The 27,825-nt window shown below is 43.1% G+C and overlaps 1 protein-coding gene across 11 annotated transcripts in view; it reads left to right on the top strand.

The window, feature by feature from the left end:
* Positions 1 to 27,825, top strand: part of pan2 (poly(A) specific ribonuclease subunit PAN2) — a 113,545-nt gene that overhangs the window by 35,584 nt on the left and 50,136 nt on the right. For all 11 annotated transcript variants that reach the window (XR_012102043.1, XR_012102044.1, XM_073071345.1 and 8 more), the window contains exons 12-23: positions 9,262 to 9,461; positions 9,930 to 10,078; positions 11,227 to 11,333; positions 14,117 to 14,215; positions 16,366 to 16,439; positions 17,459 to 17,600; positions 19,048 to 19,185; positions 20,284 to 20,343; positions 22,237 to 22,327; positions 22,955 to 23,112; positions 24,030 to 24,173; positions 24,594 to 24,773. Coding sequence is in view for 9 of the 11 variants with exons in the window: in XM_073071345.1 (XP_072927446.1) it covers positions 9,262 to 9,461; positions 9,930 to 10,078; positions 11,227 to 11,333; positions 14,117 to 14,215; positions 16,366 to 16,439; positions 17,459 to 17,600; positions 19,048 to 19,185; positions 20,284 to 20,343; positions 22,237 to 22,327; positions 22,955 to 23,112; positions 24,030 to 24,173; positions 24,594 to 24,773 (1,542 nt within the window). In the remaining 2 variants the exon portion in view is untranslated. The remainder of the gene's footprint in view (positions 1 to 9,261; positions 9,462 to 9,929; positions 10,079 to 11,226; positions 11,334 to 14,116; positions 14,216 to 16,365; positions 16,440 to 17,458; positions 17,601 to 19,047; positions 19,186 to 20,283; positions 20,344 to 22,236; positions 22,328 to 22,954; positions 23,113 to 24,029; positions 24,174 to 24,593; positions 24,774 to 27,825) is intronic.

The raw sequence follows: 27,825 nt of genomic DNA, 5'->3' as shown, positions 1-27,825 counted from the left end.
TCAGGTGGAGTTGGAAAAAATTCTTTCCCAAAAATCTCACAGAGAAACTTGGAAAAAAATTCAACGGGAGAGCCCTTTTCGGTGGCCTCTGGCAAACCAAGAATTCGTAGATTGCAACGTCTGCTCCGATTTTCAAGATCCACCATTTTGGAAAAAAGTTTACTATTTTTCTCCTCTAAGTTGGAGCAGAGAGTTTCAAGATATTGAACACGGCGTTTCAAGTCTTCAGAAGTTACGTCAATGCGAGATAAATGTTCAGCATGATCATCCACTCTAGCATTAATCTGATCCAGTTTGACATTCAGCTGGTTGAAAGAAGTTCTAAATTCAGTTCTAAAATCCATTAAAGTATCTTGTCGATGTTGTTCCAGAACAGCGAGAATGTCAGCCGGCAAAGCCGTAGAAGTTTCCTTTTTCCCGGTTTTAGTACTTTTGGTAGCCATTATAAGATAGATGTGTTCGCAGGCAGGTAGAAGAGAACTAATAAAATACCTAACTAAGGTTTAAGAAGGGAGGCGCATAGTGCAAAGGTAAGAAGAATAACGGAGCAAAAGTTCGGAGCAACTAAACAATCGCCATCTTACCGGAAGTCCGTGAGTTAATTTCTTGAACAACTGTAGTCCTTCTGGGGAAGGCGCTTCCACAGTGCTGTTGAAGAGAATTCCATGATTTAGACCTATTGATAATAGAGGAACAGTGGTATGTCTCTCAAATCTCTTCCTTGCAAATCAGTCCCTCTTTAAGAAGATACTTTTAAAATTAAAGCTCTCTTTTAACTTTAATGATTAAATCCAATCAAAAATGTATTGTTGAGCTTTAATTTAATTGTACTAGATAGCTTAGTTCTGAAATGTGGTTTACTCATGATGCGTGAATAGACTTGGAGCAGTGTTTCATGATGGCTGGTGGTAGGCACACAAGTAGTGTGAATAATTCAGGAAGTTTGCATTAAGCTGATAATTTTAGTATAATGAAGTGTATGTTGGTGAATTTAATAATTGTATTGTGGCGACCCACTTTCTGCGCAGGTGAACCGGCTCACAAATAGCCAGCGCGCGGGGAGAGACTTTGGTAATGCATCTCTCACGTCATTTCCGCCCGGAGAGGGCGGGCACTAGGGATTAAATGCCAGCGCCGCGAAGTTTGAATAAACTAGTCTCGAAACGACTTACCGACTGCATGTCGTCTCTAGCTCTGTATGTAGTACATCGCTACATTGGTGACCCCGACGGTCCAACTCTTGACCGACTCTTAATTTGTTCACGCAGTTTCGCTAAAACTGCCGACTTTCTGGACGCTGCGACCACGCGTGTGGTTTAGCCAAGCAGAAGCCCAGTTCCAGATTCGGCAGATATCCTCTGATTCCACGCGTTACTAACACGTGGTGAGTGCCTTTGACCAGGAGATGGCCGCCCAGGTTGTGGATTTCATACAGTTGCCCCCGGAAGAAGGCAAATATGAAGCATTCAAAGCGCTGCTCATTGGGACCTTTGGCCTCTCGGGTGCCCGCCTGCTTCACCTGGACGGTTTGGGAGACAAGCTGCTGTCAGCATTGATGAACGAGATGCTGGCCCTGGCCGTCAGACACAAGCCCTGCCTCATGTTTGAACAGGCGTTCCTAGAGCAGATGCCCGAGGACATACATCTGCTGCTAGCTGACGCAGATTTCAGCGACCCCCAGAAGGTGGCAGCCCGGGCAGACGTGCTGTGGAAAGCCAAGAGGGAGAGCATGGCATCCGTCGGTCAGATTACCAGGCCACGCGCCCTACAGCAGACCAGACCAGGCCCGGCAGGGGGGTGCACACTACACAGAGGCAGGAGTGAGGAGGACAGTGAACAGTGGTGTTTTCTACCACCAGCGGTGGGGCACAGAAGCCTGCCGTTGTCGCCTGCCCTGCAAGGGCCAGGGCCAGCTGCCACTAATGACTATGGTGGCTGGCTGCCAGAACAGCCTCTTGTACGTCTGGGACAAACAGTCGGGATGCCGCTTCTTGGTCGACACCGGAGCGGAGATCAGCGTCTTGCCCCCAAAAGGGTATGACTCCCGCAACAGGAAGCCAGGACCCACCCTGAGGGCCGCAAACGGCAGCACGATACGGACCTACGGCACCCGCATAGTGCAGCTGCAGTTCGGCGCCAGCCGGTTCACGTGGGACTTCACACTGGTTGCGGTGGCCCAACCACTCCTGGGGGTGGACTTCTTGCGAGCTCACAGCCTGCTGGTCAACTTGCAAGGGAAAAGACTGGTACATGCCGAGACTTTCCAGACGTTCTCCCTGGGTGAAACCAAGTTGCCAGCCCCACACCTGGACTCCATCACACTGTCGGACAATGAATTCACCAGAATCCTGGCGGACTTTCCATCGATTCTGGCACTGCAGTTCACGGCAGCCATGTCCAGACATGGGGTACAGCACCACATTCCGACCCAGGGACCACCCCTCCACGCCCGTGCACGAAGGCTCCCCCCAGAAAAGCTCCGCCTGGCGAAGGAAGAGTTCAAGAGGATGGAGGAATTGGGGATCGTATGGAGGTCCGACAGCCCATGGGCCTCCCCCCTGCACATGGTGCCCAAAGCAGCCAGGGGTTGGAGACCATGCGGCGACTACCGCAGACTGAACGAGGCTACAACTCCAGACCGCTACCCCGTGCCGCACGTTCAGGACTTTGCAGCAAACCTGCACGGGGCAAGAATATTTTCCAAAGTAGACCTCGTCTGGGGATACCATCAAATCCCGGTGCACCCTGAAGACATCCCCAAAACAGCACTCATCACCCCGTTCGGCCTGTTCGAGTTCCTCCGAATGCCGTTCGGCCTGAAGAATGCCGCACAGACGTTCCAGTGGCTAATGGATGTGGTGGGACGTGACCTGGACTTTGCATTCATCTATTTGGACGACATCCTTATAGCCAGCAGTTGTCGTCAGGAGCATCTGTCCCACCTCCGCCAGCTCTACTCCCGCCTGAGTGATTTCGGCCTCATGATCAACCCGGCCAAATGCCAGTTCGATCTCGATACCATCGACTTCCTGGGCCACAGGATTACCAAAGACAGGGCAACACCTCTGCCCTCCAAGGTAGACGCGATCCACCACTTTGCCCGGCCCAACACGGTCAAAGGCCTGCAGGAGTTCGTTGGTATGGTGAACTTCTACCACCGTTTCCTCCCCTCAGCAGCCCATATCATGCGCCCTTTGTACACCCTGATGTCGGGTAAAGGCAAGGACATTACTTGGGACGAGGAGGCCGCGGCCGCTTTCGTTAAAGCCAAGGAAGCCTTGGCAGATGCCGCGATGCTGGTGCACCCCAGAACGGAAGTTCTGACCGCCCTCATGGTGGACGCATCCGACACAGCAGTCGGTGGGGTGCTGGAGCAGCTCATCGAGGGGTGCTGGCAACCCCTGGCATTCTTCAGCAAGCACCTACGACCACCCGAACTCAAGTACAGTGCTTTCGACCGGGAGCTGTTGGCACTGTATCTGGCATTTCTGGTACTTCTAAGAAGTACCTGAAAGTTCACCGCGTTCACGGACCACAAACCATTAACTTTTGCATTCATGAAGGTGTCCGATCCCTGGTCGGCTCGCCAGCAGCGACATCTGTCCTACATCTCCGAGTACACGACGGACATCCAGCATGTCTCGGGAAAGGACAACGTTGTGGCGGACGCACTCTCCAGACCAGCTGTCCAGGCCCTGTCCCTGGGGGTGGACTATGCAGCACTGGCAGAGGCGCAGCAGGCAGATGACGAGATGCCCAGCTACAGGACTGCAGTCTTGGGTTTGCAGCTGCAGGACTTCCTCGTAGGCCCAGGTGAGAGGACCCTCCTGTGCGATGTGGCTACTGGCCAACCTGGCCCCATCGTCCAGGCAGCCTGGAGGCGGTGAGTTTTCGACTCCGTACACGGTTTGGCGCACCCATCTATCAGGACAACCATCCGGCTGGTCTCCAGCAAGTTCCTGTGGCACGGACTTCACAAGCAGGTCAGTGAATGGGCCAGAGCGTGCGCGCATTACCAAACAGCCAAGGTGCAGCGGCACACTAAAGCCCCGCCGCAGCAGTTCAAACCCACCCACCGGAGGTTCGACCACATTCATGTGGATATCGTAGGCCCCCTACCAGTGTACCGAGGAGCGCGGTACCTCCTAACTATGGTAGACCAGTTCACAAGGTGGCCAGAGGCGGTCCCGCTCACCGACACATCTGTCGATTCCTGCGCCCGAGCAGTGATCGCAACCTGGGTAGCACGCTTAGGGGTACCGGCCCACATTACCTCCGACAGAGGCGCCCAGTTCACCTCCAGCCTGTGGTCGGCTGTGGCCAGCCTGTTGGGAATGCAGCTACACCACACAACTGCCTACCACCCACAGTCGAATGGACTAGTGGAACGCTTCCACCGTCACTTGAAGTCGGCTCTCATGGCCCGCCTGAGAGGACCTAACTGGGTGGACGAGCTTCCCTGGGTCCTGCTTGGAATTCGCACGGTGCCCAAAGAGGATCTGCATGCCTCATCGGCCGAGTTGGTGTACGGCGCACCCCTGGCTGTCCCAGGAGAGTTCATACCAGCCCCAAGGGGGCAAGAGGAAGAACCCGCAGCAGTCCTGGACAGACTACGCGAAAGGCTCGGCAACCTGGCCCTTGTGCCGACTTCACAGCATGGACGGACCCCGACCCATGTACCCAAAGACCTGCAGAACTGTAAGTTTGTGTTTGTACGAAGGGGCGGACACCGGGCACCACTACAGCGGCCGTATGAGGGGCCATTCAAGGTGATCAACAACAACAGGTCCACGTACATTCTGGACATTGGGGGGGGGGGGGGGGGGGGTGGAAGAGGAGGTTTTCACGGTGGACCAACTCAAACCAGCCCATGTGGACTTGGCGCAGCTGGTCGAGGTTCAGGCACCGCGGCGCAGAGGCAGACCTCCCAAACAGAGGCTGATCCAGACTCTGGACATGGGGGGGGGGGGTTTAATATGGCGACCCACTTTCTGCACAGGCGAACCGGCTCACAAATAGCAAGCGCACGGGGAGAGACTTTGGTAATGCACCTCTGATGTCATTTCCGCCCGGAGAGGGCGAGCGCTGGGGATTAAATGCTAGCGCCGCGAAGTTTGAATAAACTAGTCTCGAAACGACTTACCGACTGCGTGTCGTCTCTAGCTCTGTATGTAGTACATCGCTACAGTATGAACTTGGATAAAGGTGAAATAACTGATTTCAGTTCTGCAATTTTAAAACAGGAAATGGTGAATTTGCAAAGCAGCTTAGTCAGTGTCTCAAAGAAGATTTCCATGCACAATGTTAATTTATCTTTCAGGTGGCTGAATGGTGTGCTTTATATTTCGAGTTTCAATTAATTCTAGTGTAGGGGCAGGTGTAGCACTTCTCCCGTTTGCAGGGATGAGTGCCCGGAGGGAGGTCGGTGGGGAGGGATGGGGGGGATGAATGGACAAGGGAGTCGCGTAGGGAGTGATCCTTGCGGAAAGCCGAGAGTGGGGGGGAGGGGAAGATGTGTCTGGTGGTGGGATCATGTCGGAGGTGGCGGAAGTTACGGAGTATTATACGTTGGATAGTGGATAGTGCTACACCTGCCCCCACACTTCTTCCCTCACCACCATCCCAGGCCCCAGACAGTCCTTTCAGGTGAGGCACCACTTCACCTGCGAGTCAGCTGGGGTGATATACTGTATCCGGTGCTCCCGATGTGGCCATTTATACATTGGGGAGACCCACCGCAGACTGGGAGACCGTTTCACCGAACACCGGCACTCAGTCCTCCAGCAGTGGTGGGATCTCCCTGTGGCCACACACTTCAATTCCACAGACCACTCCCACTCCGACATGTCTGTCCATGGCCTCCTCTACCGTCAAGATGAGGCCACACACAGGTCAATTGAGCAATACCTTATCTCCCGCCTAGGTAGCCTCCTACCTGCCGGCATGAACATTCAACTCACAGACCTCCGTTGATACCCCTGCCCCCCCCCCCCTTACCCCCATCCCTATCTATTATTTTAGTTTGGTTCTCTTTCTCTCTCTTTTCCCCCCCTCACTATAATCTCTCCCCCCAGCCCTACCTTTCTTTCTCTTTTATTTCCCATAATTCTCCACCTTCCCCCCCCCCCCCCAGCCCATTTCCCTCCAGCCTATCACTTCCCAGCTCTCTACTTCATCCCTCCCCCCACTTCTTATCCCCTCTCCACCATCCCATGTTACTTCATTCCCGATGAAGGGTTTCGGCCCGAAACGTCGTCACTACCTCCTCCCGTAGATGCTGTCTGGCCTGCTGAGTTCTGCAAGCATTTTGTGTTTTTCCTGATATCCAATATTTTTGTCACCTTTTTTTTGCAATTAATTTTTATTTCAAGACCATTCTATCCTTTCTGTGGTCTCTTCCCCAGTTGCAATTATTTTGAATTGCTTCCAAGGCAATTCTATCTAGTTTGTTCTGAAAAAACGCACAGATTTTTCAATAGACAACATTTGGCTGGTTTACCTGCTGTGTAGGCAGTGAATTGCCAGCTTTTAGTTGACATTTGATTCCTGCTATGATTGGCAGCAACAAGAGTGGGTCTTTAAGTTTGTATTCTACCACTTTTGCCAATATTGTATGCAATTGCATTTTGCTATTATCAGAACATGAAACTTAAGACCGTACAGCACAGGAACAGGCCCTTCAGTGCTGACCACGATGTCCACCTAACTAATCCAAGGTACCTGCACATGGTCCATGTCCCTCTACTCCCTCCATGTGTGTTCTGTCTGTCTATATCCCTCTTAAATATTTATGTCGTATCTGCTTCTACCACTTCTCAAAGCACATTCCAGGCACCCGCCACTCTGTATGGTAATATGGCCTAACCTGTTTTGTACAGCTTCAACATGACTTTCTGACTTTTGTCTTTAAGTGCCCCGACCGAGGAAGGCAACCATAATGTATCGCACAAATACTGGAAAAACTCTGCAGGTCAGGCAGCATCTATGGAGGGGCATAAATGATTGCATTTTGGGCAACGACCCTTCATCTGGGCAAGCATGATGTATGCCTTTTATCACACTATCCACTTGTGTTGCCACTTTCAGAGAGCTATGCTTCTGAGATCCAAGCTATGTTTCAAAGCTTATTGTGCAGTTTTTTTAAAACAGAAAACTGTTCCAAAACTGAAGTGGAATCTTGTGCATCTTTGAACCCCTGCTAGTGGAAAATAACTCCAGAGTCAATGTGATGTGCAGCACAATTCATGAGGTGTCCCAATATGTGGTCACCATTTTTGTGACCATGCATGCCCAGTGGTTCTACCAGACTACCAGCTAATGATATAGTTATTTCACAGCAATTGCTTGCAACTTTGCAACATCGTGAAAGCATGAAGCAAACCCTGCGTATGAGAGGCTGTATGTCAAGCCTCAAGAATTTCTATATAACTACATGAATTTAAATGCTAGCACCTTTAATCTAGGGCTCATGCCAAATGCCACTGATCTAATTTGCTAGCTACTAACTGCTTACTTCTGGTTCTAGATGCCAAAAGTATCCCCACCCAAGATGGCTAAGAAATATGCCCATGTGGTCAACCCATCTTCCAGAATGCCTAGTGACAGTAACTTTAGACTTTCCTTCTCTGTCTTTATTTCCAAAACTCTGGCACAGAGTTCAATCCTTAATCCTGCTGCACCAGCTTAATTACTACTGAGACTTTCTTGTAACTAAAAGAGAAAGACCAAAGCAACCTTTTCCAGCTTGGCCTTACAGTTTATCATGGGATTCAGTATTTGAACATGCCTGTATCCTCAAATGTTGAAACAGGTGAATGTCCGATTTGTGTCCTCTAATTGGTCCTTTCCAAATGATCTCTCAAGCCATAAAATGACATATTAGGAGGTATGCACAAATAATGTTCTTTGTGTAGTCTGTTGTTGAAGAGTTCTTCTCTTAACCTCTGGCACATGCCCCGTCAAAAATAAATAGCAGGCAAAAATCAATGAATTCCAGAAAAAGAACTGCTTCCTACCAGGGCATATAATACTAGTAGTCCCAGCATTACACAAGGGTTCAATTTCAGTGAACTGTGTAGCAGGGCTAATTAGGAAGGCTAACAGAATTTTGCTGTTTATTGCCACAGAATTGGATGTTAAAAATGGGGGCATTATGCTTCAGTTGTATAAGGCATTTTGAGAGATCTCGTCAATACTGAATTACAGCATTGGTCTTGTTTAAGGAAGGAATGTAAATGTGTTGGAAGCAGTTCAGCAAGTGTTTATTGGGTGAATACCTGGAATGGGAAAGGCTGTGTAATGAGGAAAAATTTGGACTGAGGTTTTTCTCTGGAGTTTGGAGCCATGAAAAAGGACTACCGGTAGATTGAAACACAAGATCTTGCAGGGTCATGACAGGGTCAATATTTCTTGTGGGGAAAAGTTAGAACTAGGAGTCACTGTTTGAAGATGAGGGGTTGCCCATTTAAAATGGGTAAGACAAATTTATTTCTCTTGATGGTCATGAATCTTTCAAAAGTGTGTTTATATATTATGGCAAATAAGGCTTGATAATTAAGTGGGTGAAAAGGTTGCTGTAGATGAATGGGAATGAGGTGTTGAGGTTATAAATCAGGTCACTGAAATCTTGCTGAATGGTGAAGCAAGCTTGAGGGGTCTTCTAGCTTCTCCCAGTTTATACATGTTTGTGTTGGTATGTTTGTTGAATGGTAGACCAAAACTGAGAAAACATTTTGAAATAAGATTGGAAGTAACAAATTGAAAATTAAACTAGTTGTCAACAGCTAAACCAAGTAAACAGATCGATAGGTCAGAAACACTTCATATCATTGTGACTTGTCTATCCATCTCGAAACCTGCACGTCATGGGAAGAACTTTGGGTGGACATTTGAGAGAAAGCTTCATTTTCCTCCATTGACTTACAAATACTGGAAATGTACAACAGGCTCTGGGGGTGGGGGGGGGGAGCAAAACAAGTGTTTAATATTATGGTTGTAAACATTTAAAAGGCAGGGAGAAGAGAGAAATTCTGCACTTTGACAGGTTGAGCCACCTTCCTTTGTGTTGATTAGTGCGATGGCTTCTCTTGAATAGAGGCAACTTTGTAGAATTAAATGGTTAACAATACTCTTGTCTGCTGTCAAGCATTTTGTACCTAATCTCAAAAACAGATGACCACAGTTGCAGTTAAGCTATGGGCGGCTGTAAAGTTGGGGATTTTAAAAGTAATTTTTTGTTTCTTTTTTAATTATGTCTAATAGGCCAGCAATTTCCTTCGTGCTTTCCGAACTATTCCCGAGGCATCAGCTCTGGGCTTGATCTTGGCAGATTCAGATGAAGCAACTGGAAAGGTGAATCTTGGCAGACTCATACAAAGCTGGAACCGGTTCATATTGACGCAGCTACACCAGGAGACACAGGAGCAGGAAGGACCACAGGCCTATCGGAGTGTCATGGGGAGGTGAGGCAGCACCTTTAGTAAGATAGATTGTAGATTCGGTTACATAATGTCCATGCTTCCGATACATTGCCCTGTGCAATGGGAACTACTTGTACTTCAGGGGAATCTATCATTGGTATCTTTTCGATTGTTGTGAACAGAGCAGCCATTTCTGAAAATTCATTATTTGACCTTTTTTTTGGTACCACTGCATAGCTGATGTTATCTGTCTTGTATTTAGACTGCTGTAGGTAACACTGTACCTCAGAACCAAAGGAAGATATTTTGATGTGGTTTTGCTTCTATCTTCACCGTTCACTCTACTGCATTCTAAATCCTATTACTGTAGTGAATGGAGAAAAGACTTCATGGTTTGTGATACCCCCTTGTCCTTCATATGCCAAAATTCAAGGTCTGTTTGTATTATGTTGATAATAATGTTCTATTTAAATGCAACACTCTCATGAACAGTTTTGTTTTCAACTTCAGTACGTTTGGATCCTCTGGTGAATCTGTAATAGGGAAGCTGTTTGGTTGTGAAGTTGAGAACTGTAGCACTTGCCGTTGTGGGAAGGAAACTGTTCGAGTTTCTTCAAGCCTGCTTTTCACATTGCAATATCCTGATATAAATATTGTTGGTGAGTAATGCATGAAAACTTAGTTTTGCCATCACTATTACACCTTTTCACCAGAATAATTGTGTGTGTGAAACTCAGTTCCCTGTGACTTTGCGTAGTTTTTGTATTTCATTTACAAAAGTGTCAATTTAACTAAATGTCAGTAACTCATGAAATGCATTGCTCTCAAAATGCTTTGTATGTGAAGAAAGTTTTTAAAAAGTGTTTCAATGTACTTTGTCAGCGTTTCGCATTCATAATTTAGAAATGCTCTACGTAAACTTGCCACATAGTGATTTCAGTGTTCCACTCATATCAGAGCTTTGTGCCATAGAGAAAATCCTAGGTCGGAACCAGTTCCCAAATTGCCACATGTTTTAATCAAGAAATTCAAAATTCGGAGAAATCTGTATTGGATGAAAGTGACAGTGTTTGACTTGCATTCCTACACCTGATCCAGTTGTCCTCCATTCTCTAACCTTGTTTTACCTGAAGTTTACATTGTCTTGTCTTCCCAAATGGTAATCTACTTGTAATATATTGCTCATTGGGTTCCAGTGAGCACTTTCTATTGGTCTGTACTGCAATAATCTACCCTTAGATTTGGCTTAAGCTGAAACAATAGTGTATCAGAGGTACAGAACATCTGAATCAAACTGCTGTGATCCTATGATGATCTTATGACAGTAACCAATTATGTAAGACCATCAGATAAACCTACCAACATAACATTTGAAAAAAAAAATACTAAGCAGATTATGTGAGGAACAGAAGTCATTCCCCATTTCATATTCAGATTTATTAATATACATGGAAGCGTACAGTGAAATATATCATCTGTGTTAACAACCAACACACAAAGGACATACTTAGCAGCTCGCATTGTTACCACACATTCCAGCACCAACATAGCATGCCCATAATGCTCAGCAAAACAAAACAGAACAGAAGCAACATACCAACACCAAAACAAGCCTTTTTCTCCCTCCCACCCATTCAGTGAGGTATTGATGAAGAAATTTTTTTTAAAGTATTGGAATGTGCTAAATTTGTAAATAGACAGGAGCTGATGTGTGTGTGTGGGGGGGAGGTGTCTGCTTTGTATTTATTCTGAGTTTGATTCTCAAAAACCCTCTATTATACTTAAGAGGTGCCTCTTTTTACTTCAGACAAAACTATTCGGCAGTATGAATTTGCTGAAGTGCTGAAAAGAAGTATCTGCCTTGAACAGAACACCCAGGCCTGGTGTGAAAATTGTGAGAAGTACCAGCCCACGGTTTGTACAATTAGATTGGGGAAGGAGCAAGGGGTGCAGCTATTTTGGCAGTGATGTCTTGTTATCTTTTTGTAGCTATGTAGAAAGCCAGAATGACACTGACTTTGCACATTGAGAATGATGAGTTGGTTTCGAAAGGAGCAGCTTCGGATCAGGCGATAATTTCTGAGAAATTAAGGAGCTTGTAGTTGAATTGTTCTCAAGTATTTGACTTGGATCACTGCATTGAGCTGTCTAATATCAAACAAGAATTTCAAAACTACCTTTCATTAATGTATGCAGTTCAGCGTGGTCTGACTGGAGATGTTTAAAGATTTCCTGCCAGGATGTCCTCTGCAACATCTGCTGTGCTGTTGTCCTGAACTTCCATCACCTGTTCTTTGACTTAGTAGGTTGCCAAAGTATGGTTAAGTTTTCAATCATGAATTTTACAGTGCCTGTGAGCAGGACACTCACTTCAGAATGGTCTTGGGACAGCCTGTCTCCAGCAAACTTAAAAGCTTATTTCTTGATTCTGTCTCTCTCTTTCTCTCCCCCCCCCCCCCCAAAAAAAAAAAGCTTACTAAATACAGTGATCTGGCCTGGAGGATTATCTACCATTTTTTGTGCAGATGCTCCCAGGCCAGTACTGAAAAGTTGTGTCCTAGGAGATGCAAATCTCTGGAAAAAGCTCTTGTGCTTGTAACCCATTTTAACAGTTCTAATGCTAGTGAAAATTTGGTTACGTTATTAATTTAAGTAATTCTAGGACTGTTGACGTCCCATTTTTGTAGCCAATGCAAAAATTTTGGTGCATTTACAGTGGCATGCAAAAGTTTGGGCACCCCCGGTCAAAATTTCTGTTACTGTGAATAGCTAAGCAAGTAAAAGATGACCTGATTTCCAAAAAGCATAAAGTTAAAGATGACACATTTCTTTAATATTTTAAGCAAGATTACTTTTTTAAAATTTCCATCATTGACAGTTTCAAAATAACAAAAAAAGGAAATGGGGCCCAAAGCAAAAGTTTGGGTAGCCTACATGGTCAGTACTTGGTCAGTCAGTAACACCCCCTTTGGCAAGTATCACAGCTTGGTGAATGCTTTCTTTTAGCCAGCTAAGAGTCCTTCAATTCTTGTTTGGGGGACTTTTGCCCATTCTTCCTTGCAAAAGGCTTCTAGTTTTGTGAGATTCTTGGACCGCCTTGCATGCACTGCTCTTTTGAGGTCTATCCACAGATTTTCGATTATGTTTAGGTCGGGGGACTATGAGGGCCATGGCAAAACCTTCAGCTTGTGCCTCTTGAGGTAGTCCATTGTGGATTTTGAGGTGTGTTTAGGATCATTATCCTGTTGTAGAAGCTATCCTCTTTTCATCTTCAGCTTTTTTACAGACAATGTGATGTTTGCTTCCAGAAATTTGCTGGTATGTTGTTGAGTTCATTCTTTCCTGTACCAGTGAAATGTTCCCTGTGCCACTGCCCGCAACACAATCCCAAAGCATGATCGATCCACTCCTGTGCTTAACAGTTGGAGAGGTGTTCTTTTCATGAAATTCTGCACCCTTTTTTCTTCAAACATAACTTTGCTCATTGCGGTCAAAAAGTTATATTTTAACTTCATCAGTCCACAGGACTTGTTTCCAAAATGCATCAGGCTTGTTTAGATGTTCCTTTGCAAACTTCTGATGCTGAATTTTGTGGTGAGGACGCAGGAAAGGTTTTCTTCTGATGTCTCTTCCATGAAGGTCATTTTTATGCAGATGTCACTGCACAGTAGAACAGTGCACCACCACTCCAGAGATTGCTAAATCTTCCTGAAGGTCTTTTGCAGTCAAACGGGGGTTTTGATTTGCCTTTCTAGCTCTCTCAAAGTTTTCTTGGTCTTCCAGACCTCCACCGTTCCTGTTAACTGCCATTTCTTAATTACATTACAAACTGAGGAAACGGCTACCCGAAAGCACTCTGCTATCTTCTTGTAGCCTTCTCCTGCTTTGTGGGCATCATTTATTTTAATTTTCAGAGTGCTAGACAGCTGCTTAGAGGAGCCCATGGTTGTTGGGACAAGGTTTGAGGAGTCAGGGTATTTATAAAGCTTTGAAATTTGCATCACCTGGCCTTTCCTAACAATGACTGTGAACAAGCTAATGAAGGTCTGAGACCTTGGTAAAAGTTATCTGAGAGCTCACATCTCTTGGGGCGCCCAAACTTTTGCATGGTGCTCCTTTCCTTCCCCCCCCCCCCCACTCTAAAATTGTACAAAACAAAAATAATACACTAATCTTGCTTAAAATGTTGAAAAGAATGTTTCATCTTTAACTTTATGACTTTTGGAGATCAGTTCATCTTCTACTCACTTAACTGTTCACAGTAACGGAAATTTTGATCAGGGGTGCCCAAGCTTTTGCATGCCACTGTAAATAGGAAACTTGCTACAAAACGATGGAGGGAATAAATTTAAAATGAATTATTTTCCCTTAAATTCATTAATTGATAAGTGTGTTTTGTTATGGCACCTATGAATGTATTTTAGATTTCAATTTAATAGGGTCATGTATAATGGCTATTCTACAGAATATAATTTAAATTATTTCAAAAGTGTCTTAAATCAAGGCTTCTGCTTCAGTAGCTGTACCGTGGAAAAATAGATTGGAGTCTTTGATAACTGTTGGTCTTTGAGATGAGTGAGTATTGGTGACTCAGTATTTCATGTCACTGCATTGCCACCTTTTGGTGCTCTATCAAAATGCCCCATACACTGACTCTACTGAGCTTCCAATGTTGATTAGATATTGTTTTCCTCCAGGTTCAAACCAGGAATATTCGATGCTTACCAGATGTTCTTGTTATTAACTGTGAAGTCAATAGCACTAAAGAAGCTGAATTTTGGAAATGCCAAGCAGAGGTCTGTTGTTATTTCAAATGTGCATCCTATTAAATATCTGCCAAATGTATTTTCAGGGTTTGCATCCAAAATAGGAAGTTTTCCCTCTTTCAAGAAGATTCAGGAATTAATTAATTAATTGGTGTAGACAGAAGATAATTTCAGTGATTCCCTGATTTTTTTTTTTGAAGAGAAAGTTGGTGGTTGTAATTGCCGATCGCTTTAGAATTCTTCTTTAGTGGCTTGAAGTACTATTGGGAGATGCTAAGAGTAGTTTGCCTGAGGGGTGAAATGTGTGATGATTTTAACTTCAATAAGAGATGAGATTTATACTCTGAAAAAACAAGATTAGTTAGTACTTGAAAAACCATTTGAGATTCTGAGTTCGCTGTCAAGTTCAGGTTTATTGTCATCTAAGTAAAACAAGGTTCCTCCAGACCAAGGTGAACCCAGACAACATGCATCACATAGGCACATAAGCCAAAATATTATACTGTAAATAAGTTATAAAATAGAATTCAAAATGCATGTAGTGCACAGCACAAGTAAACAGTTCGCTGTACTAGTGACGAGACCTCAGTGGTGGCAGGCTATTTGTTAGTTTGACTGCCTGATGGAGGAAGCTGTCACACGGTCTGGCAGTCCCAGTCCTGATGCTCCTGTACCTCCTTCCTAATGGTAGTGGGTCAAAGAGATTGTGGGATGGGTGGTGAGAATCCTCAACAAAGCGTTGGGACCTTTGTCTACAAATCTCCTGGTAAATGTCACAAATGAGGATGAAGGAGATCTTGATCCTCTTGTTAGTTTTTACTATCCTCTGTAGGGCCTCGCTAACCGACGCCTTGCAGTTTCCGAACCACACAATGATACAGCCAGACAGGACGTTCTCAATGGTGCTCCTGTAGAAAGTTGTAGAATGGGGGTGGGGAGCCTTGCATGCTTCAGTCGCCTCAAAGTGTAGCTGCTGCTTTGCCTTCTTGGCTGGTGAGAGGTGTTGTGGGTCCAGGTTAGATCGTCTGTTATGCTCACACCAAGGAACTTTGTGCTCTTCACTCTCTCCACGGCAGAGCCATTGATGTGCAGTGGAGAGTGGTTGACCTGAGCCTTCCTGAGGTCCACAATCTTCTCTTGTCTTGTCCACGTTGAGACTCTGGTTGTTGTCGAATGGTGCAAGAACAAGCCCCTCTGCCTCATCCTTGTTGCTGATGAGGCCAACCACTGTAGTATCATCAGTGAACTTGATGTGGTTTGAGCCCCCGATCTGAAGGGACCATCCTGATCCCGAAGCAGTGCACGAACTTCTGCAGTCAGCCATGGTTTCTGGTTTACCCTGGTCGTGTAGTGTCTAATCAGGGTAATATCTTTGATGCATTTTCCAATGTAGCCAGTCACCAATCCTGTCATCAGTGTTGACGTGATGATTGTAGGTAGCTGCCTCCCTGAATATGCTCCAGTCTGTGCTTTTGAAACAGTCCTGCAGTGCTGAAGTGGCACCTTCTGGCCAGGGTTGAGTGCATTATGGTTGGGGTGAGTGGCATCAAGGTTGCAGATTGCCCCATAGAACTCCTGCAGTGCTTCCCCAGCACAAGCTCAGGGTGGAGGGGGGATGTAAATAGCAACAATCATATGGCAGTGTAATTCTTCTTACTCCCTCAATAAGTAGAAGTGCCTGCACTTCATTTTTAAAAACTGTGGTGAGTAGTGGGCTGAGGCATTCACACACCAATTCTAGACCAATATATTTTTCTGAGGTTTGTTGCTACTGGGTGTACTATTGAATTGTATTGATGAGGAAAATGTTAAATTTAATATATTAGCTTTGTAACTAGGATAGGAGAAGGGGCTGTACTGTTTGTCCGCTTTCTATCCTATTAGCTAGGGGCCCCAGGAAGTGAATATGAAGGCATTGTAGGGTGTTAATGGGCTTGAACTTCACTCTGATGTCCTTGGCAAGCACTTGTGGGTGACTGTTTAGCAAGAATAGGCTAGAATTTGGTTGTAAGGTTTTCTATGTCCAAACATTTGACTTGGTTGCATCAATTAAATGAAATGTCAGATATCAGGCACGAGTCAGCATCAGTGGAGGGGGGTATTCAAATTCAAATCCCACTGTAGCTTTAATTTGTTGCTTTTGAATATTCCAGCAGTAATATGTTTTCTTTTTATGATAGTACGAATTGCGCAACAAAATGAGGAAGGAAGATTTGGAAGCAATAAGAATGAAAGAAAATAATCCAACAGAATGGTAGGGATTTTTAAAACTCACTTTTTGTCAATATGAGGCAAGTTCAATTCAAAGTTTTATGCAATAACTGTTGTCTTCTGTGTTCTGATCAAAAATAACAGGTTGTTCCCAACACCTGGTCACAGGGAACAAAATTTTCCATCCAAAATTCAAACAATTTAAAAGATGCTTGCAAAATGACTTAATGGTAAAAGATTGATACCCAAGGGTAGATATTTGTGCTTGTGAACTGAAAATTACTCACTTGGCATGCACCTTCCATTTGGCGGTTTAAAGATGCAGTGCAGAATAGGCCCTTCCAGCCCTTTGAGCAGCACCCGATTTAACCCTAGCCTAATCACAGGACAATTTACAATGATCAATGAACTTTCTAACCAGTACATCTTTGGACCAGAACACCCAGAGCAAACACACACATTCCACAAGTAGGATATTAAAAAAATCCGAACTGGAGTTGAACTCCAAGCTCCAATGCTCAGAGCTGTAATAGCATCGCGCTAACTGCTCTGCTACTGTGGCGCCCAGGGTAAATTAGTAGGTTGGAACTATTAATGTGTTCCTATGGTCTGATGTCAGTGCCTACTTGCTAAGTTGGAACACAAATATTTTATGTAATGTTTCCATCAATATACAAATTACTGTATCCTGTTCTTGTCTTTGAATAAACTACAATCACAGGATTTTTGTAAAATGCTGTGTCAGTCTCTGCTGTTCCTGTAGATTCATCAGCTGCATGGAGAGGGGTAGACTGCTACATGGGCAACAATCTGCTCTCCATGTCATACTGCCCTTGTATATCAACTGGCATCACAACTAGGACGCAACATCCATGGTCAACCCCAACCAATGGAGGTGTTCTCTGGCTTTGAAGTCAAACAATTTAGTATTTGTAATTTTACAATGCTTGATTTTACAACCCTGCACTGAAAGGGGGGAAATGACCAATTTTGTCCTGATTTGTTGAGTGAGAATATGTAAAGTTCCATTTAACAGTGGGTGCTTTGACTTTGTGTTATCAGGGAAGCACTTTGTAATGCTGAAGGTCTGAGTTTCTATACATCGATTGAGGAATTGAAAAATATTTGGATACCAGATTCCATCAAGATGAAGCTGACTAAAAATAAGGAGTTAGAAGTCACAAACTGGATTGAAAATGAAGGCGTATGTAAAGTTTAATCTCTTGATGTATCTTTCAAAGCTTTCCCTTAAGAGATTGATTCTGGTGTTTGTAATATTTTGATGAAGATTGTAGAGGCGATCATAAAGTGTGTGGTGATTGCTGGATCTGTAATCAGGAAGTTCAGATAGTTGGGTTTTATCTTTTGATAGCATTGGGAAGTAGGGGCTAAATGGTTCCCTCTTCAGTTGTGTGGGTGGGGGGAAGCACCTGTGGATGAGCTGCTCTTAGCAGGGATGTGGAAGCAGGTAACATGCACCTTCTTGAGGGATTGATTTCTCTTGCAAATTACATTTAATTAAAAAAAAACATTTGAAGACTGTAAATTTAAGGAAAGACAGGTTGGAAATACTGTGCCAGCTCACCCTGGGTCCCATATGATCTAACCTTTTTCTGGGCAAGTCTACCTTGCAGGACCTTGTCAGATGCCTTTCTAAACTCCATGTAGGCAAGGTCTACCACCCTGTAATCAGTCCTTGCCTTTCTAAATGCAGATAAGTTGTCTCCTAGAATCCCCTGCAATAACTTTTGCACCATTGTTATTTGGCTTATTGCCTTTTAGTCGTTTGCATGTCCTTGCAGCCCTTAAAGGCACAACATTAGCCATCCTTCAGTCTTTCTGTTCACAGGACTAAAGGAGGTACAAAAAAGTCTCTGCCAGTTCCACACAGCAGTTTATTTCTCTTGCTTTTTATATGTCCTGGGATACACTTGGACATGCCCAAGGTTTTATCTATCTTTATGCACCTCAAAGTCATTAACATCATTTTTAGACCTAATATGAAGTTTAGCAGTTAACTATAATCATGCCAGTAACTTGCCCTTGCACAGGAATTGTGAATAGAACTTGAAATATCTTAGTAAGTTTAGTTGCTAAAGGGAGAGTTCTTATTTGCATAACTCTATGCCAACTGCAATGGCAAAAACCTGGAATCTGAGTTGGGTGCAAGGTGGATTGCTGAAATGTGCTGGAGAATTGAAATGTTCTATTCTGCTCTCCATTGTCCCTTTCTCCTTCAAGACTGGTTATATCAGATTCGGGTTTCAAAATTGGCATTCATTAATTTGTATTTTTGTAAGTAAGAGACTTGGGATTTTAGAACAATGCGTAATAATTCACTGAGTGGTTTGAGGAAGGGAAGGGAAAAGACCTGGGAAACATTAATGATGTTTTGGAAGATGCATGCTGTTTCAAAATTCCATGTTAAATTTTAACAGTGAAATTTTATGCTGGCAATAAAACTTTAAACAGGAGGGTTTTTTTTTAAACCAATGCTTGTAATAGCGCCAGAAAGGATTTTTATTTTTGTGTAAAACAACAAATTGATATTCATTTAATATTCATTATATTAAATGCTTTAACCTCATCAGTTAGTCATTATGAAGTTATTGAACGAACTTTTTACTGACTACTTTAGTCTTGTTCTGCAGCTGTCCTCTTTAGAAGATGAAGAGAACACCTATTTGTACGATCTGGTGGTGACTGTGGCCCATATTTTAGATCCTCGGACTGGTGGCAGTCTTGTGGCCCATATTAAAGTTGGGGAGACTTATCACCAGCGGAAAGAGGTACAGTATGTCAAAATATGGCTTGATATTGATGAAATTTAGTGTGTCAATAGCAATAGTATGGAGGATAAAAGCACTGACACTTGACAATCTCAGTCGCTATTATTGTATATTCTAATAATCTCTAATCGATAATAGTGTTTGGTAGAGTTTGTGTTTCAAATTCTATTAAACATAAATTTAAAGAAACCTTTTCAAATGTCCAAATGCTCTTTCCCTCCCAACACCAATGATCCACAACACTTTTTAAACAAAAAAAATTGTAGAGAATGAAGATTTTCAGTTTTATTTTTACTGGCTAGCATCTCAATCTAAGATCATCTTGGAGAATAATGAAAAACAAAATTGTTACTAACTGTAGCCAGATGTTTTCTACACATCTAATAAACATGGGCTGGTCTGCAGCGATTGGCTTCAAATTGAGCCACAAGATGCAAAGCAACTATAGGTATGCAAAGTGCATCACTTTATGATCTTGGCAGATTATCATTTGACCTTAATGCTCTTTTGAAATTAATCTCAGAACCATTCTATACATGATTTTAGCGAACAAACATTGGAAAGGTTTAGTTGATCTGCTTGAGCAGAAGTTATAACCTGACCTGATCATAGACAATCTGAACCCAACCAGAGCTGAAGGGATTTAGATTTTTTTTTTCTCTCTCTCTCTCTCTCCCCCCTCGTACTCGAAACAACTATTACAGTAGTTGGGTTTGTCTATAGTATCCTGTTCTGGGCTCTATGTAGCAGGTAGCCATTGCAAAATACTGGCTAAAATGTGGTTGGTGCATTGCAGCATGGTAAAATTTTGACCTGGAAGTTGAAATATATTAAAATAACACAACTTTCAATCTAGGTTCCGGATTCAAATTTGCAGCACATTACTGAAAATATCTTTTTTTATTGATATACAGATTTACAGTTTCTTAGGTAATAATCCAAGCAGTCTGTGCGATAATGGAAGGAAAAACAATGCATAATTTGTCTTTTGTAAATGTGTGATATATGTAAGATGTCACTAGAGAATTGGTGTTTGAAAACTGCTGTTTTAAAAGTGGTGTAGCATCTGTAAATTGTGCAATGTTTTTGTTTTCTTAGGGTGTCACTCATAAACAGTGGTATCTGTTTAATGACTTCCTCATTGAACCAATTGACAAGGTAATTGACACTTATTGAGTTGCTACAGTTCTCTATTGGTTTTCAAAAACAATTTATTTGTTTCATTTCTAGTTTTCCTTATGATTGGTCGTTGATTTGAAATGTTAACTGTTTCTCATTCCATGGCTGCTGCCTTGACCAATATCCAATAGTTTTTTATTTAAGTATGTAGATATCTTGGTGATTCAAATTCAAAGTACATTTATCAAAGAATATATAAATTCTTTGTACATGATGTGAGCCAGATCAAGGAAACGTGCTCCGTAATTGCAATCTCAGTGTTTGTTGGTTTGGGATGAGGTGAGGGATCATTGTTGGGCTTTACCCAAAAATAGGTTACAGAGCAGCATTAGCACAAACCCAGCAGAAGGTTTATGACTATCATCTTGTACCAGATTGAGGGGAAAGTGGGGAATTCTTTTAAGCAGGAGACCAGTTTAAAAAAAAAAATAAAAATAAAATAAAAATTTTGAAGCAACAATCTGCTGGAGAAACTCAGCCGATTGAGCAGCATCTATACTAAATTAGAGGGTTTTTTTGATAATGAAGCAGATTACAGTGAATTACAGAAATATTAGGGAACTGGGCTGAGGAATGGCAAATGGATTTTAACTTTGGTAAATGTGAGGTGGTGCATTTCAGACATTCAATGGTAGACATGTGTTGTGGAACAGAAGGACTTGGGAATACAAATGTATAGTTCACTGAAAGTGACCTCACAAGTAAATAGGGTGGTGAATAAAGCATTTAGTCAGGGCATGGAGTTTGAGTAGGCCCAGTATGTGGCAGCCGTTGGTGAGACCACGCTTGGAGTATTGTGTACAGTTTTGGTCACCCTGTTATAGGAAAGACAGTGTCAAACTGGAGGGGATGCAGAAGAGATTTGAGAATGCTGCCTGGACTAGAGGGAGAGATTAGCTTCAGGGATCTTTATTCTTTGGAGCATAGAATGAGAAGTGACTTCATAGAAGTGTATTAAATCATGCAGGGAATGGATAAGGTAGACGGTCGGTCTTTTCTCCAGGGTTGGGGAGTACAAAACTAAAGAAGGCAGATACAAGATGAGATGAGAGAGGTTTAAGAAATCTGAGAGGTAACATCTTTACACAGAGGTTAATACAAGGGGTGATTGATAAGTTTGTGGCCTAAGGTAGAAGGAGTCAATTTTAGAAAATCTAGCACATTTATTTTTCAACATAGTCCCCTCCTACATTTACACACTTAGTCCAGCGGTCGTGGAGCATACGGATCTTGGACCTCCAGAAAGTGTCTACAGCAGGGGTGATTGATAGGTTTGTGGCCTAAGGTAGAAGGAGATGAGTTATTAACTTCAAACTTTCTGCATAATCACTCAGAGTTGAGCTGCATGTGCATGTAACGAGAGCTGTATAACTCATCTCCTTCGACCTTAGGCCACAAACTTATCGATCACCCCTGCTGTGGACACTTCCTGGAGGTCCAAGATCCGTATGCTCCACGACCGCTGGACTAAGTGTGTAAATGTAGCAGGGGACTATGTTGAAAAATAAATGTGTTAGGTTTTCTAAAATTGACTCCTTTGACGAACTTATCAATCACCCCTCATAAGTGCCAGAGGAAGTGATCAGGGTGGGTACAATTGCAACTTTTAACTGGAATTTGGATGGGTACATGGGGGGGAGGGCTTGGAAAGTTTTGTGCTGAATGTGGGCAACTGGGATGAGCAGAGAGAACACCATGGTCAGCATCGACAAGTAGGACTGAAAGGCCGATTTGTGCCTTATTATAGTGTGTCTGCAGGAGGAAAGGAATTCACATTTTGGGTTGAAATCCTGCATCAGGACTTTGATTAGAATTTTTTTGAATATTGTTCAGATTGTGGTGTGTTTAAACATTTGCATTTTATTTTTGCAGTGTGAAGCTATGCAGTTTGATTTAAATTGGAAGGTCCCCTGCATTCTGTATTATGCTAGACGAAATCTGAATTCCAAGTATGATTTAACCAGTAAGTAACACTTTGTGATTCATGAATTCTGAATGAGGGGTGGCTGAACCGACCTACTCCACCCTCACCACAGGAGAACTGGAACTACGCTTTGACTACTTGCTAATAGTATATGTGGTAAGAAAAACATCCTGCTATCTAATAGCCATTTAAAAAAAGAGGAAGCTCTGTCATGGTCAGGGTAATAATGGGCTTTGCAAGCCAGGTTTAAACCCACAGATCTGCATTGGTAATTTACTAAATATAAAGTGGCTTCTTTTGAAACAACAAACTATCTCTTCTGAGATGGTTTTGAATAAACTACTCCCCAAAAGCTATTTAAAATGACAGAGCTATAAATAATTACAATGTTTTGCTGAATTATGTTAATTGTGTTCCAACCATTCAAGCCAGCAGTAGTATAATTTGGACAGTTTGTACATTTTGCTGCTCTATTCTTGGTATGGAATGACTCAACCTGGCTCATTGATAATGGTGCCTTTTTGTTAATTCCTGTGAGTAACTTGGGGATATTTCCCCCCACATAGGTGAGAGATTGTTAATATTTTGTGGCCAGTGCACAGGCACTGATTAGCTTGCAATGTGTATGCTTTGTTAATAATTTTTTCCCCCCTCCTTTCTTTTCAGTAAAGAATCCAATTGAGGCCAGTGTTTTGCTGGCAGAAGCATCTCTGGCTAGAAAACAGCGAAAATGTCATGCAACTTTCATTCCACTAATGCTGAATGAAATGCCTCAGCCCAATGATTTAGTGGGTTTGGATGCAGAGTTTGTCACACTAAATCAGGTATGGTTTTTTTCTCTTGAAATGGAGGAATTGAATTGAAACAAATCTCACATGCATGAGTAAATACCTACATTATGTCCACATCTGAATGTACAATTTATAGTAGTTTGTAATAAGTAATGTGTACGGTAAGATGTACAACAGAGCAGTCAATATAACATAGAAATACAATTGTGTCACTGAATTAATCAGTCTTGTGGTTGGGTGGAAGAAGCTGTCTTGGCTTTCATGCTGCAGTAAAATTTCCTGGACGGTAACAGCTGGAACAGTTTGTGGTTGGGGTGACTCGGGTTCTCAATGATCCTCTGGGGCCTTTTTACGCACCTGTTAAGGTAAATGTCCTGAATAGTAGCAAGTTCAAATCCACAGATGCGCTGGGCTGTCCGTACCACTGTCAGGGTGATGACTTCTCTGCAGGGTGCCTTGTTATTATTTGAGATGAGGCCAGTCAGTGTCGTATCATCTTATTACCTGCTGGCGATCTGACAGGAAATCCAGGATCCAGCTGCGCAAGGCAGCAAGGATGACTTTCTTCCATGTGGATTTTGAGATGGCTGATGAGATCATTGTAAGACTGTTTCACAGATAGGAGCAGGAGGTTCTTAATAGGGTGGCCGTGTTGATAGTTTGTGAGCTGGTGTGTGGTTTTTTGCAATTTATTTTGGGCTTTTGTGTACTTAAAACAAGAGAAAATCTACCGATGCTGGAAATCCAAGCAACACAGATACTGGAGGAACTCAGCAGGCCAAGCAGCATCTATGGAAAAGGGTCCTGCTGAAAGGTCTCTGCCCAAAATGTCAACTGTACTCTTTTCCATAGATGCTGCCTGGCCTGCTGAGTTCCTCCAGCATTTTGTGTGTGTTATATAGTTCATTCGGTTGTTTTTTTTTAAAGTGCTTTGTACTACTTGCTCACAGGAAGAAGCAGAGCTGCGAAGTGATGGGACAAAATCCACCATCAAGCCCAGCCAAATGTCGGTTGCAAGGATCACATGTGTGCGAGGTCAGGGACCAAATGAGGGAGTTCCCTTTATTGATGATTACATCTCCACACAGGAGCAGGTAATGCTATGAGTGATAATGCCATGGACTTTACTGCTGAATCTGGAGTCCTCTGTTTTGTGGTTGATCAAATATATAGTTTTTCACCAATGGATGTTATTGCAGACATAATCAGCTATGAGATGCTCAGTGCTCATTTCATTCCTGGGTTTTAAGTCCACCATGCTGGTATTAATTTCTCTTTGTTAAGCAGAGGGTACCAGATAGAAATCAAGCATCTTGTCTTGGCAGGTGGGGAAATCCTGGCAGTTTGTTGTAAATCTGGTAATAAGTTGTGCAGATTCCAGCTATAGGACCCGCACTGTGTGGGAAGGAGGAAGTAACTCTTCTATTGGATAAATGTTATTTGTAGATTCTACCTGAAAATGATCTTGTGTGCTTATTCCACAAGTTTATCTTTTGGGGAAAAAAAACAAATAGGTTGTGGACTACCTGACTCAGTATTCTGGAATCAAGCCTGGGGACCTTGACGCCAAAATCTCATCCAAACACCTAACCACCTTGAAGTCAACATACCTGAAACTAAGGTTCCTCATTGATGTTGGAGTGAAGTTTGTGGGACATGGGCTGCAGAAGGATTTCAGAGTCATAAACCTTATGGTAAGTTTAGAAAGTTTACATAAGCAAAATACTTGGGATAAGTCCTGATTTGTATATATTTCCATTGTCTCTTCCCCTTTTCATCTCCATTGTGTCAAGACTTGCAATATTGGTACTCGGTCACTGTCTTCTACCTTAACATTGAAAAGGGGGGAAACATTGTTAAATGAGGTTAACTGAGGAAATGTTTTGGTTTACTTTGATGCAAGGTACAGATTCTTAAATAGGGTAAAGCTAGATTTATTCTTTGGGTAGAAGAGGATTTTTCCCCTCAAAAAAAAAATCTCAAATCTCATGCAGGATCTGAAAAAAAGAGGTCCTGAAAAGAGAATTTAGAGAGCTAGGTAGAAAGCTGAGAAGCAGGATCTCCCGTGTAGTAATTTCTGGATTGCTGCTGTGCCACGCGCCAGTGAGGGTAGAAACAGGATTATTTGGCAGATAAATGGCTGAGAAGCTGGTGCAGGGAGCAGAGCTTCAGGTTCTTGGATCACTTGGGCTCTTTTGGGGAGGAATGACCTGTTCAAAAGTGATGGGTTGCACCTGAACACAAGGGGGATCAATATTCTTGTGGGCAGGTTTGTTAGAGCTGTGGTGGAGGATTTTAAACTAATTTGGCAGGGGGGTGGGAACTGGAGTGATGGGACAGATGGTAAAAAAGTAACGATAGCGGGCACTCAGATTGCCAGGAAGGGCAGGCAGGTGATGGTACTTAGTTGCAGCCAGCGGGGTATGTATCAGTGCATTAGGGATGCAGAACCAGAAAGGATAGCAAATACGGTACTCAGGATGTTGTATCTAAATGCACGTCATATAAGAAATAAGGTGGATGATCTTGTTGCAATATTACAGATTGTCAGTATGATGTTGTGGCCATCACTGAATCATGACTGAAGAATGGTTGTAGTTGGGAGCCGAATGTCCACAGTTACACATTATATCGGAGGGATAGGAAGGTAGGCAGAAAGGGTGGTGTGGCTCTACTGGTAAAGAATGGCATCAAATCAGTAGAAAGATGTGACATAGGATCGGAAGATGTTGAATCCTTGTGGGTTGTGTTAAAAACTACAAGGTAAAAGCATGTTGATGGCAGTTGTATACAGGCCTCCCAACAGCTGGGATGTGGATCACATTACAACAGCAAGCAGAAAAGGTGTGTCAAGAGGGCAATGTTATGATAGTATGGGAGATTTCAACATACAGGTTGTTTGGGAAAATCAGGTTGGTAATGGATCTCGAGAGTGAGTTTGTTGAATGCCTAAGAGATGGCTTTTTACAGCAGTTTGTCATTGAGCCTACGGGGGGATCAGCTATACTGGATTGGGTGTTATGTAATGAACCGGAGGCGATTGGGGAGCTTGAGGTAAAAGAACCCTTAGGAACCAGTGATCACAATATGATTGAGTTCAACTTGAAATTTGATAGGGAGAAAGTGAAGTCTGATGCAGCAGTATTTCAGTGGAGTAAGGGAAATTACAGTGGGATGAGAGAGGAGTTGGCCAGAGTAAATTGGAAGGAGATGCTGGCAGGGATGACAGCAGAGCAGCAATGGTGTGTGTTTCTGGGAAAAATGAGGAAGGTGCAGGACATGTCTAGTCCAAAAATGAAGAAATACTCAAATGATAAAATAGTGCAACCGTGGCTGACAAGGGAAGTCAAAGCTATTGCAAAAGCAAAAGAAAGGGCATACAACAAAGCAAACATTAGTGTGAAGATAGAGGATTGGGAAGCTTTTGAAAACCTACAGAGAGCAACTAAAAATCATTAAAGGGAAAAGGTGAAACATGAAAGCAAACTAGCAAATAATATCAAAGTGGATAGTAATTTTTTTTTTCAAGTATGTTAAAAATAAAAGAGAAATGAGTGGATATGGGACTACTAGAAAATGAGGCAGGAGAAATAATAACGGGGGACAGGGAGATGACTGAACTAAATGAGTATTTTGCATTAGTCTTCACTGTGGAAGACGCAGTATGCCTGATATTGTAGTGTGTGAAGGAAGAGAATCAGAGTAATCTAGCAGAGAGAGAGAAAAATAGAATGAAACATAATAAATAAACAATTAAATCAATTACATATTGAATGGATTTTTAAAAAGTGTAAAAACAGAAATACTGTATATTTTTTTAAAAAGTGAGATAGTGTCCATGTGGGTGCAGTTACTATTGCAAGAGAAAAGGTGCTCAAAAAGCTGAAAGACCTAAAGGTACATGAGTCACCCGGACCAGATGAACTACACCCTCGGGTTCTGAAAGAGGTAGTGGCAGAGATTGTGGAGACATTAGTAATGATCCTTCAAAAATCATTGGACACTGGCATGGTGCCAGAGGACTGGAAAATTGCAAATATCACTCCAGTCTTTAAGAAAGGAGGAAGGTAGCAGAAAGGAAATTATAGACCAGTTAGCCTGACCTCAGTGGTTGGGAAGCGGTTAAAGTCCATTGTAAAGGATGAGTTGATGGAGGACTTGGTGATTCAGGACAAGATAGGACAAAGTCAGCATGGTTTCCTTCAGGGAAAATCCTGCCTGATGAACCTGTTGGAATTCTTTGAGGAGATTACAAGTAGGATAGATAAAGGGGATACAGTGGATGTATATTTGGTCTTTCAGAAGGCCTTTGACAAGGTGCCACACATGAGGCTGCTTACCAAGTTAAGAGCCCATGCTATTACAGGAAAGTTACTAACATGGTTAGAGCATTGGCTGATTTGGCAGGAGGCAGCAAGTGGGAATAAAAGGATCCTTTTCTGGTTGGCTGCTGTTGACTAGTGGTGTCCCCAGGAGTTGGTGTTGGGACCACTTCTTTTTATGCTGAATGTAAACGATTTAGAAGATGGAATTAGATGGCTTTGTTGCCAAGTTTGCAGGTGATGCAAAGATTGGTAGAGGGGCAGGTAGTTTTGAGGAAACAGATATGATGCAGAAGGACTTGGACAGATTAGGAGAATGGGCGAGGAAGTGTCAAATGAAATACAATATTGGAAAATACATGGTCATGCACTTTGGTAGAAGAAATAAGTGTGCAGACTATTTTCTAAACGGGGAAAAAAAATT

Source organism: Hemitrygon akajei, chromosome 18, assembly GCF_048418815.1.
Source record: "Hemitrygon akajei chromosome 18, sHemAka1.3, whole genome shotgun sequence".
Classification (NCBI taxonomy): Eukaryota; Metazoa; Chordata; class Chondrichthyes; order Myliobatiformes; family Dasyatidae; genus Hemitrygon; species Hemitrygon akajei.
Note: the sequence above shows the minus strand (reverse complement) of the source record. Positions and strands in the feature narration are given on the sequence as shown.